At 41.1% G+C, this 13,184-nt stretch overlaps 1 protein-coding gene across 1 annotated transcript in view; it reads right to left on the bottom strand.

The window, feature by feature from the left end:
• The window catches only part of SGIP1 (SH3GL interacting endocytic adaptor 1), a 168,623-nt gene that overhangs the window by 9,460 nt on the left and 145,979 nt on the right, over window positions 1–13,184 (bottom strand). The window contains exon 20 of the mRNA XM_067563332.1: window positions 6,384–6,495. Coding sequence (XP_067419433.1) covers window positions 6,384–6,495 — 112 coding nt within the window. The remainder of the gene's footprint in view (window positions 1–6,383; window positions 6,496–13,184) is intronic.

The following is a 13,184-nucleotide window of genomic DNA, read 5'->3' as shown; positions in this document are numbered from 1 at the left end:
GGCCCAGGGTACTTGTGTAGGAGGAATAATAGGTTAGTATAGCCACACTAGCTAGTGTCAGGTCAGATTTTCAGAATGTAATATCCAGAAAGTAGGGAGGGAGAGAAGAATTGCATATTATGTGTATATTACTCCTCCAATAAATCCCACAGACTCAGTTTCTGGTCCCTCTCTGTCACTGTATCTAAAATTAGTTCCTTAATGAACAGAAATAGATGTCAATTAAAACTATTTTTCAGGCTATAACAGATAAGCCTGACACATAACACAAGCCTGAGCAGAACTTTCTCTCATTGGATTACTTGTAGGTATGAGAAAACTGGTAATCTCTTTAACATCTGAAAAATCAAACCTATTAAGAGAATTTAGCTGTCTGAGCATCTCTAACCTATCAATAGCCCTTAAGGGAATATTTCCATGTATTTGTGAGATGTTTTAAAATCATTACATATTTTATATGCATAGTATATAAATACATTAAAACTAGCCCACATGAATTATATCAATAAAACAATTTCATAATTTAAAACTACTCAGTTATAGCTTTTGTGTTAAATCCTATTCCAGGCTGAATTTTTAAATTGCCCAACGTGGGTGAAAGGTGGCAGAAAGGTAATTTTTACTGGTAGACATGTTATTTAGAATTATTGTTAGACAAATCACTGAACAGACAGAGAAGTATTAAAAACTAAGCTTGTTAGAATTAAAAGAATTGTTGATCAGGAGTTTTCTAGGCTTCTGGGGGGGGTTACAGAATTGTTATAACAGACCAAAACTTTCTTAAAATGAGAGAACCATGGACCATCAGAAGCCTGTTTTGATTGGGTAGTTTTGATCAGGCAAAATTGCTATTCCTTTTGCACATTTATTTTTTTGAGGCGTATTTGGTAACATACACACATGAACATGGCAGTGAGTTCTGAGAATGGCAGGTGCAGGAACATTAGTACCACCACACTGACCAGCGTCATCATCATGACAGAACCTAAGGAATTAGCATCCTTGGTAAGTCATTTTCCTGATCATGAAGGATGTTCTGATTGTATCAGCTGAGATGAGGGAACCAGATGACCTCACTGTCTCCATAAGCGTATAGATTTCTAGTTCATCTTAATCCCCCGCAACTCTTATACCATGCAGTGATAAGAAGGTTGGCTATATACAATGCCTTACCAGCCTGATTCCAACAGAAGCTTGGCTGGACCCAGAGTGGCTAATAAGGTTGTATGCCATGAATTGTGCCTGCAGTTTTCCAGCAGCTAAAGCGTGAGCTTCAGAGACAGATGCTAAGGCCTGGTCTACACTGGCAACAGAGGTCGATGTACCACCACTTAATGTCCACTGGCACGTCCATTGGCATGTCAGTTCCGCTGACCTAAATCATGGTAAAATTTGACATTATAAAACCACCTCTGCAAGTGGCATAGCGCTGAAGTCGAATTCCATGGGTCGAATTAGCGTCAGTGTAGGCAGAGCGCAACGTAAATCAACGTCATTGGCTTCCAGGAGGTATCCCATAATACTCTGTTGTGACTGCTCTGGGCATTCGCACTCTGTTGCACCATGGCCACCTAAAAAGGAAATAGCTCCACTTCTTAAGCCCTGGGAAATTTTGAATTCCCATTTCTGGTTTGGTCAGCGTGGAAAGCGCTTTTTTAGCTGAACTGTTCATGGCGACTGCACGGCCCAAATGTGCTACAGCATGGAATCAACTAGACGTCTTGGATCTCATCAGTCTGTGGGGCAAACAGTTGTTCTGGTTCGTCACCAAAGACGTGCCGCTTTTATGAGGAGCTGCATGCAATTCTCGGCGGTGACCCCAGGCCAGGACGAATGAGGAGGACTCTGTGGATGAGGTGGAGGATGAGGAGAGCAGGGTGCAGGAGAGCGGGATATTCATTCTCCCTGAAAGCCCAGACCTGTTCGTTACCCTAGGGCAGCCCCGCCACACACAGGACAGCAGGACTGATTGAGATGCCGGGGAAGGCACATCTGGTGAGTGTGTGTGGCAAATCTTATTTTTGTGGTTATGTCCCCAGTCCAGCTTCTTAAAAGAAGTTTGTGTTTTTGAGGGGATGGGCTTCCTAGATATTGATAAACTTCATCAGAGGGTTACCCCTGAAATAGACTATTTATGTGCCCAGCTATGTGCCAAGAATCCTCCATGAATATCTCAAGGAAATTTTCATGTAGGTAAACTGTAATTCTTTGCATAAGGTTTCTGGGGAGGGCAGCCTTATTTCTTCTGCCATGTAGGAAACTTTACCCCGCCACTCTGCTATTAAATGAACAGGCATCATCATGGAACACAGAATAGCAGCATAAGGGCCAGGCTTGTACCCCAATGCTTGCAGCAAATCTTCCCTTTCTGCTTTCGTTACCCTCAGGAGACTGATATCACACATGGTCACCTAGGGAAGATGGCGCAAGTTTACAATACCTGACCAATATAGTCACTGAATCTTATTCCCCTGCTGTGGACGGTGTCCCTGGGCACCTACACAAGACAATTCCTAGTCATGATATTGTTGCCATGGGCATTATGGGTCAGGACACTGGTTGCCCTATGTTTTCTGCCGCTACACTTCACCCACAGCGTCCTCTAATCCTGTTACATTGCCCGCCTCCTCCCAAACCCATCCTTAGGATGTTAAATGGGTGCCCAGTGATCTCTCCTTGCTTAAGTGTGGGTTGTGAAGTTTAGTGCTAATGAGACCTCTCTATAATGGATACAAAGGTCCCTTGCTTACCATGTCTGGAAAGCCACTCCAACCCATCCAATACATACAGATTGGAATGAGGGTCTGGCTTGTGAACATGAAGGGGAATTCTTTTTACACTGTAATATTTCTTTTACTCCATGGGGTCAGCTAACAATGGCAACTTTGTGCTTTTCTTTTCTTAGCAGTCAACACATCGGCCTTCAGCCCACCTTGCAGAACTCCCGCTGAAAGACTTTCCCAGATTAGGAAGTGGAAAAAAACAAAAACACGGGATGACATGTTCAGCAAACTAATGAACGCCTCTGCGGCTGCTGACACAGAACTCAGAGCCTAGAGGATGTCCTTGTCTGAAAAACTAGGCATGGACATGGAACACAGAATATCAGCATAGAAGCAGGAGCGTGCAATGCAACAGGAGATGTTGCGTATTATTAGGGATCAGTCTGACATGCTGAGGCATCTGATAGAGCTCACGGAGAGCAGTGGCAGGACAGACTCCCTCTGCAGCCCTTCCAAAATACTCAACTGACAACCAGTTTCTTATCAACCCCCACCCCCAAGCGCTCTAGGAGGAGGATGAGCAGGGTGCAGTATGTGCTGCACTCCACACTGGTGGAGGTGATCAGAAAGACCTGACGGCCCCTTTAAGAACTGCATGCAACCACTGTTGCTTGTACAGTGACACTTTACAATGTTAAAGTTTCTTCCTTCCCCCCCACAGAAACAGGTCAAAAATAAAACTTTGCAGCTTTAAAAAACATCTATCTTTATTCATTTATAACTTGGGCAGGGAAAGAAGGGGAGTGGGCACTTACTGAGCCTGTTATTGAAATGTTCCTTCTCACTGTCCAGGTGCCTGGTGTAGGGCTTCAATAGCCAAGGGAGCAAGGGGGAGGCAGGATCCCCCAGGATCACTATTGGCATTTCCACATCCCCAATGTTTATTTTTTGGTCAGGGAAGAAAGTGCCTGCCTGCATCTTTTTGAACAGACCTGAGTTCCTAAAGATGCCTGCATCATGCACCTTTCCTGACCACCCTACACTGATGTTGGTGAAATGTCCCTTGTGATCCACAAGGGCCTACAACACCATTGAGAAGAATCCCTTCCGGTTTATGTACTCTGTAGCAAGGGGATCAGGTGCTAGGGTAGGGATGTGTGCGTTTGGGAACCCCATTGCGGCAAACCCGTCCACTATGTCCTGCACATTTTCCAAAGTCACTACTGTTTGTAGCAGAAGTCTATTAATGGCTCTGCACACTTGCATCATAGCAGTTCCAACGGTGGATTTACCGATTCTGAATTGATTCCCAACTGACCAGTAGCAGTCTGGGGTTGCCAGCTTCCACAGAGTGACGTCCACTTGCTTCTCCACTGTCAGAGCTGGTCTGAAGTGAGTATTCATGTGCTTCAGGGCTGGGGACAGCTCCGCGCAAAGTTCAGAGAAAGTGGCCTTTCACATACGAAAGTTCTGCAGCCACTGCTCATCATCCCACACCTTCATAACAACGCGATCCCACCAGTCTGTGCTTGGTTCCTAGGATCAGAACCAGCACTCCACCAACTGAAGAGGATACGTGACAACCTGCAGCAAATGGGAATTGTTTCGCTCTATGGCTTGTAGCAGGACGGCCTCAGTAACATCGCTATTTTCCATGCTGCAGCTCCTGTCTTGCCTTTGAAAATACTGCAGGATAAGTCGTGAGGTATTTGTGATGCTCACAATGATAGAGAGACATAGAGCCTGCTCAGCTCTGCACTGGCAACGGTGTGTGTGTGGCATAGAAAAACGGCACGAAAAAGCATTTGCTGTTTATTTGGGACAAGAAGGGAGGAGAAGGGAGCATGTTGCATCATGGGAGGACAACCACCTTCCCAAAAGCCTCTGCGGCTAATTGCACTGTGGGATAGCTACCCACAGTGCACTGCTTTGAATGTCGACCCAAGCATGGCGAGTGGGGATGCAAGAGCCTGACAGAAGGAGCGTGGTGTGATCACGCTCCAACGACTTCTGAAATTCGGCAGGTGAAAGTTGATTTAAAATAAATCAACTTCTCTGCAGTGTAGACATATCCTTAGATTTCTTATCTTTTGCTGTTCTTTTCTCTCTTCCCCCTAGTGTTCCTTTGTGCTCTCCCCTGCCAGCATTTGTTTGTGCTAAAAAATCAGAACCAGACTTTAATCACAGAAGCTGAGTGCAATCCACCAGCCTGACACTCTTCTCCTAAACAATCACATTGGATGCCCTTCAAGAGCTTTTCCCCTTTAAATAGCATTATACCAAAGACTCTGACCTCTTACTTGTCTGGTGGAAACAGACAGAGGGCCAAATGAGAATCTGGTAAGTGTCATCAGTAAAGAGAATGAGACAGGAGAAACTGAAATTGATTTTATACCTCACTGTCCAAAATACAAAACGAGAGAGAGAGAGAGAGAGCTCCTCAGATTTCCAGGAATAGTAGATTTCCCATTAAACTTAAGAGAAGTTATCCACTACCTTTGGGAAAATGAAAGCAATAAGACACATCTCACAATAAGAACATTAATAGAAGATGGCCTATTTCAGTGTACAGAATAGACATGCTGTATAAATCTCCATTATCAACAGGAAGTGTATTCTAGACACAGATACTACAGGTGAAATCCTGGCCCTAATTAAATAAATAGGAGTTTTGCTATTGACTTAAATGGGGCCAGGATTTTACCCTATATGCTTTAACTACAGTAACTCCTGTCTAGCCAATAGAAACATCATTCAAGAACTGGGTGTTTTTGTTTTGTGGGAATACTTTCAGCTAGAGGTGAGCACAAAATTTAATACCAGATCTGAATGCCCTTTGACTTTGGGGAAGATTCAGATCAATCTAGACCCAAATCCTTTTCTGAACTTGGCTATTTGGGTAAGTATCTACCTAGTAGTACCTATCTACATGTAGTACTCTAAGATCTGATTTCCCACTCAAGAATCTTATATAAAATATGATCTTCAAAATGCTATCCAGACTTAATTGTCAGAACACCTTTGCAAAGTAGGCAGGCAGGCAAACATATTCCTCACTTTACAGATGTGGAAAATGAGATACAGAGGTTGAGTGATTTTCGCAAGGCCTCATAGTGAATCAGTGTCAGAGTCAACCTTGTTATTGAGACTGTGCTGGTGCTCTTCAGGAGTTCCTGGCTTTTAGTGTTTTGCTCAGACCATGACACCACTCCACTCTGCTATGCATAGTTTGCACCAAGTTTTTTAATCTCTTCACTCACTGTTTAAAAAAAACCCAAACAAACCACACACTAACTACTGGGTTTTAACAATAAGATGGGGTCACAATAATTGATACATTTTACTGACAACAGAGAGGTATTTTCTTTTAATTCACACCTATAATTTCCTTTAACATGGATGGGACTTATACACATCCAAAGGAAAACATAACCTTAAGTGCATAGTAATATGAAAAAAATTGATTGGCATGCCCCTCAATGAAAGCATTGTTTAAAGCAGCTGGATAGTTTTTACAATTTCAGGGTGTTGAAGCCCTGCTAGACGTTTAGATTGTCTCATGCCCTCAGAGAGCCCTGGAAATAGGGACTAATGAGCCAAACATGACACTGAAAAGATCTGTACCTGAAGTTGACTATTTCTCTGTGTGGGGGTACCTACTTGTTAGGGTCTGCTCCTTTGAAGTATGCATTAACAGTTTCTGTGAATGCTGCTGCTACAGGGAGGGTGTCCTGTGCCCCCATCGTTAAAGGGCTGGGTCCCCTAGAAGAGCCTGCAATAGAGGAAAAACTTTCACTTGTTATGTGCATATAAAACATTATAAGTACTCAAAGCTGATTGTACCAGGGGTGGGGAAATAAAGAATCATTTACTGAAAATAAAAAGTCATCTGGTGCTTTGCTTTTATTTGTGAGCAGTAAAAATCCCCTTGGTGTTTACAGATGGTCATTTACTCTCTATATAACCAAAATAAAAATTTAAATTCTTTACTATGAACAGCATGCAAAAGCAGAAAGATACAGGCAGTCACACACATCTGTAGGAACTTTGATGCTTTCTGAATAAGGCAGTATTTGCATGACAGTTTGTGCAGTACACTTGTGTGTTCTGTGAAAGAGAGTTGGGTGATTTTCTTTCTCTCTTTTTTTTTTTAAACCAAAAATCTCAATCACCCCACAATTTACAGTCAAACATTTGGCACCATTTTGTTTTGAAGGAACAAGGCCCAAGTGCTTCTTTTCGCTTTTGTGCCAGAGGGGAAGCACAAACCTGTGCATCTATTCCAAGGCCGCTCTGGCGCCTCAGTTCCCTTCCCTCTCCCTAAACCTAATTGCAGCTGTTGTCTGCCACATTCCCCTCCCCCCCGCCCCATAGATAGACACAGATATCTGTGTCTAAGTTAAACGTTGCTCCAAGTAGTGTTCACACAGACTTAATACCTGCATGCCTTTCTGAGATGGGGGTTTGTGCAGACACTGCCTGCCGGCCTGCCTAACTGTAGCCAGGCTCTCATAGGAACATGGCCAACAGAGGAGGAGTAACCTAGAGCAACAATGCAGCGGGCCAAGCTTCCATAACATTGGGGATTCTTTTCCTTTTAGGTCTTGGAAATCTGTGGGAATATTTAAAAAAAAAAAAAAAAACCCTCTGGCCCTGATTCAGCAAAAGCCTTAAGTATATATTTAAGTCCTATTGAAGACATTGAACAGGTGCTTTGCTAAATTGGGGCCTTCCACATTCACCTCAGGGAATTTCCAGCCCCTTCCCACATAGGCACATCTGTAGGAGGATACAGTTTGGCTTGCATGATGTGAACCCTTCGGGATAGCTAAACCCACTTACAAGCAAGACTAGCATGAGTTATGGTTTCAGATGGAAACCATGAGAAACTCTGAATTTAACCTGGAACCAGACAAAACTTGGCAGGTCAGGTTGTTTCGGGTTTAAATTAAATTCAAAGTGAAACTCAGGGTGCAAACCCACAACAATTAATTCAGGACAATCATATAATTAGAAGAAATAGGAGGGATTCAGTGATTAATGAGCATGATATTTACTTCAATCACACACTGCATGTTCTGTAATGGAGATTTTATGCAGCTGCCACCATGAATGTTCAACAGGAACACTAAAATCACTAATCCCTTGGTGTTTGCAACCATTGATTTTTCCTTTGCTGGCAGTGAGCATGCTTCTCTGTAAGAAATCCTAAGTCAACATCAAAGGGGTAAAACTGAATGTTTAGTAAACTCATGTTAGAGGAAAAGAGTAGATGAGATCAGAATTTGCATATAAATCAAATATGGGCAGGTGGGAGATTTACACACTACTTTCCACACTGACAACTAAAGGAGGTGCCTTGTTTACTGAAAACAACAACAGAGGAATATTTCCAATCAGAAGGGCCTTGGGCATCAAGTATTATTTTTGGCAAAGATCATTTCCCTCTTAATGGAAATTCTAATAGATTCAAATGACATCAATTAGTAGTCATTTACAAATGCATGACATACTAAAGCTTTAATACAATAAGGATTAATGCCTTATATCTTTCATTCGCTCTCTGGGAATCTAAATGCATATTCAAACCTTTAATCCATCTTGTGATAGACTACACAAATCAATAGGTTAGGACTGAGAATCGGGGTGGTGTGTGGGGAATGTAGCATTGGCTTGATTTTGAAGGTGCTGAGCAGTCACAGTTCCCATGGGTTTAATTTGAATTGCAGGTGCTCAGCACAGCTCTCAAAAGCAGACTTTGTACTTTTTAACTAAAGCCAGCAAGTTAAGTTCTCTATTCCACTCTTCCTGGCCTGAGTAAATCTCTCCAAGAAACAAAAACAACAATATGGATGATTTCAAAGGAAAGGTTATGTTCTAGGGATGGAATTTTAAAATATAGGTCAGGCTACACCTACCAAATTTTGGGGCTTTTATTTTGCACTGCACTGTTTGTGCACTGCTGGGTATTAACATGATTTGCAAATACAGTTCAGTTTATTAGAGCTTCCAAGGCCTTGGTACAATAAAGATTAATGGTTTGTGTCATTCATTCACCTACTGCAACTGTAAATGCAGCAGCAAATCCCTGGATGATTTCAATCCACACAACATATTGAGCGATGATGCAGAGGTATAGAGATGAAGTGACAAATGGGTGCAGTACTTAAATCATCCTAGTATGCTTTAAGATGATTTAAGCATCCTAGTATGGCACAGGATTCTAGTAGTGCCTGTCTGCCCCAGGAATGCCTATATCACCCACATGGGACAGAAATCCTTAATGCTGCATTTTGACTTTGAAGAGAGGAAAGGATCACACCCAAACAGAGGTGGCAGTAGTAAGGGAAATACAGGTCAGATAGCTGTAGCTTTTAGAGCTCTTCCCCATGAAAGGGGCCCATCTATATATATCTATCCATGAGAACACAAAAAAGGGCAAAGCTCCTTTGCTTGTACAGTGGGTCTGACCACAGCATATATAGAGCAAGGGATCTGCTGATAGTGGATAATGAATCTCGGCTTGATTTAAGTCTCTTTTTTGAATCTTAGAAATGAATACACCTCCACAGATTTATTCAAGACTTCGACCCAAAAGGCATATTAATTGTTAAGAAACATCAGAGTGTTGAGACTAAAATCCAACCAAACAAAAAAAAAAAAAAAAATTGGGAGAACAAAGCTGCTTCAAAAGTGGAGACAGCTGAGTTGATGTGGAGTGTTTGTATGCCCTCAGCTAGCTATTCAATGAGCTGAGTGAGGGTATAGAATTTAGGAGAACGGAATATACGATAGTCCTCATGTGGAGCTTCCTTTCCATTCGTAGGAATAAATTGAGAGCCTGATTCTATCCTTCTTGAAGAAAAGGTATATGAAAAGCTTACAAGGGTCTATCTAAGTACTTCTAAAATATCATTCATTGTCATATCTAGCTCAAAACCTCTACATGTAACCAAAGCGATTGCATTTATGCCTTCATTTTGTCTTTTGATTTTTTCTTGGGTCTGGATGCAGGCAGGGTTTTTCATCATGATCACATTTCTGTCAACATTTAGTTTGAACCAATCTTTTTTTTAATATGAGTTCAATCATTATATATTTATTTTATACCCCGCCCCGCCCTCCCCCCCCGGCAAGTCTGGATCTTTATGCAACTATGACTGTACAACCTGGATCAGAATAGTATAACAACTGAGATTAGCATTAAAGGAACAATCAAGTAATCTTTGGATGAAATACCAAATATCGAAGTTTAGGCAACATATCTTCAATAAGAAAATATTGAGATATTTTAGAAGTTCCCCCTCTTTCTCATACCCTGTACTTAAGGCATAATACCAGATAGCTAAGTAATATGCATTGTGTTTTTCCCCCATATCGTATCTGAAACAGTTCCATAAAGTGTGAATATTTTGAACTCCTATTTTTGCTTCTTATTTATATAGCACCAGGACTGTGGTTTACAGGCACCAAAAAAAGTCAGTCTCTCCCCTCTAAAAAAGCTAACAGTATAATCACATGATGTAAAGGTAGAGGTGCAACAAAAAGTACAGCGATTTGGTGGTGAAGTTTAGCATATCTTGTAAATTCCATGAGTTTTGCTCGAAGATCTCTAGAAGGAACTATCATCTTCTTATTAAAACTTTTTTGTAGGGGATGAAGTCTCATAGAAGACGAGTGAACTGGGGAGAATATTGGTGGAAAATCAATAGTGAATTCATTACTATGGGTAGTCACTAGGAGATATCCTCCAAATGAGACACAATTTTTAATATTTACAGTGAGACACTTGCAGCAAACGAGCTACAAATTTAGAATGCTATGAATAATTTTGAATACATTTCAGACAATCATAAGCTTTTCACAGACAATTCATAACAGAAAAAAGGCAAAATTAATCAAATATCTAATTCACTGAAAATTATTAGGCCTGCTCTATTCAGTAGTATCTTGTACTGGATTAAAACTGGTGATATATTAGTGAAAAGTTACACAGAGCACATTACTGGAGACAGAATTAAACTATTACAGTTCTTCAGATCTGGACTAAGGACTTTAGAGTTCAGGAGTGTTCACATCCAGGATTTTGGTTTGGTCAGGATAGATTTCAGACCACCCCACAACATTTCTCTCTCTCTTTTTTTTCTTTATCCTCTTGCACTCTCAGGTACCTTGGCCATCCACCAATTTACGCCATTTATTTCAGTCTTGTGCTAGTCTGTTCAGGCTTCTGAGTGTCATGCTGATGGATTTGCTTTCTTTCGTTACTGTTTTGCATAATGTTTCTCTAGGTTTCCCTCTCTCTTTTTCCAGATGGGGTTTATATTAACAGTTGCTGTGGAAATCATGTTGGTGGCATCCTTAAAGTGTGTCCTAAATATGACTTGTCTTCTTACACCATGTTTGATGCTTTAGATTACTTTACATTTCTGATGTTGCAAGAAACTCTCTTCAATGGACTCTGAAGATCTTCTGCAAGTATTTACTTTGGAATGAGTAGATCTTCTTATCAATTTCTGTTGTAAATTTCCATGACTGTGCTCCATGAAAGAGGACAGGCATGATGCTGGTGTTAAAAATGTGTATTTTTGTGTCAGTACCAGTCATGCTACCTTTCCACATCTTTTCAAGTTTATGAAAGTTGTTTGCTGCTATTGATATCCGTTGCTTGACTTCCAGCGTGGTGGCACTATCATTTCACACCTCACTCTCTAAGTAGGTAAAATGATTGCTTCTAGTCTTCCTTTGTCCCCTTTACTGCCAAAAGCTGGGGTTTTTTCTACCATTAAGTGAGGTGTTGATCTTAGCAGGAAAATGTCATCAGCAAAATCAAGGTAAACCAATTGTGCTTTTTCATTTGTCCATAAAATTGCTCAAGTTGCCTTCTGCAGTTATTTTCCTGACAATACACTCAATGTCCCACAAAATTTTTGATGTCTAGCGTGGGGGAATCTCTTTCTATTACCAGCCCCTCTGAGCACTCCAGTCCACCTACAAATTATTCTGAAAGATAACCTCTAGTCAAAAAAAATCGTTATCTTCACTTACTCTTTTCAACATGCTTTGATGTTTTACCTTTTTTTATATTAGCAGCCTGCACACTGATACAGCACTGCCTACCTCCACTTACTCCCACCCCTGCTTTTATGGTTCTCTTTTTAGAGACAGCTTGGGATAACAACGGTATAGAGAACCAAACAGCAAAACAACAAAAAACATTTTAATTTTAGGCAACAGTGGGCACCAGAGGGTTGTAAAGTGTGGAAGCTGTTATTTTGTTATAATTTATTTTCATGCAAACACCCAGCGGGGAACAATTCACTTATCGTTCAAGTTGACACAGGACCTAGGATAAATCATGAGTACTAAAAGAGGAACTCTTACTCTGCTTGAAATCAGAAAATTTAGCCCAGTCCCTCAAAGCTGGAGCAGTGACAGCAGCAAATGTGGGTTTGTGAAACCTGACATTAAAATAACCAGGAGCTGCAAACGTCCTCATCATATTTATACAAATATTACACATTTGAAAAATATTATCAGGCATCTTCTCAAGCCTGGGGTTGATCGCCATATTTGGGGTCAGGAAGGAATTTTCCCTCAGGGCAGATTGGCAAAGGCTCTGGGTGTTTTTCGCCTTCCTCTGTAGCATGGGGCGTGGCTCACTTGCTGGTGGATTCTCTGTACCTTCAAGTCTTTGAACCATGATTTGAGGACTTTAAGTCAGTCATAGGTCAGGAGTCTATTACAGGAGTGGGTGGGTGAGGTTGTGGCCTGTGTTGTGCAGGTCAGACTAGATGATCATATTGGTCCCTTCTGACCTTAGAGTCTCTGAGATTTTCCAAAGATTTGGACAAATGATAATATAAAGAAATCAGACTGTTGGTAGGTACACAATTCTTTTTTTTTTTTTTCTTTTTTAGAGAAGCTATCTCAAAAGACTAATTCCTTGGAGGTTAAGTAGGGTGCATGCATTCAATTGCGTACATGGGAGCTGAAAATTGGAGATTCTGTTCAGAATCAGAAACATCAAAAATAGAGGAAAAGCGGAATTAAGGCTCTTTAGCCACCAAGAAGCAGAAGAGCCTGTGATTCGCTATCATGCAATTATTATCGCTGAAGAAAAACAATCTGCACTGGGGAAGCAACATAATTAATGGAATAAGGATTTTTGAATAATTTATCTGGCCATCCATTTTAGTAATCCAATCAATGTGTATGCCAAGGAGGATATAATGGGACCACCAAACCTTCAGTGATCAACCATACCAAATACTAAAAAGGGGCAAGGTTTTGCACATTTTTAAGATTTAGATACTGAGTGTTCAGACATACAATGGAAATTAACCAATTGTCTAACAAATGCACACATTAAATCGCTTGTAGATTCTGCACATAAGCACCAGACCCTAGAGGCATTTGTAAATTGCAGTGCAGAAGGAGATTATACAACCACATACTATA

The sequence above is a fragment of the Emydura macquarii genome, unplaced genomic scaffold (genome assembly GCF_026122565.2).
Source record: "Emydura macquarii macquarii isolate MOO-44397 ecotype Brisbane River unplaced genomic scaffold, CSIRO-AGI_Emac_v2 contig_2481, whole genome shotgun sequence".
NCBI classification, from domain to species: Eukaryota; Metazoa; Chordata; order Testudines; family Chelidae; genus Emydura; species Emydura macquarii.
Note: the sequence above shows the minus strand (reverse complement) of the source record. Positions and strands in the feature narration are given on the sequence as shown.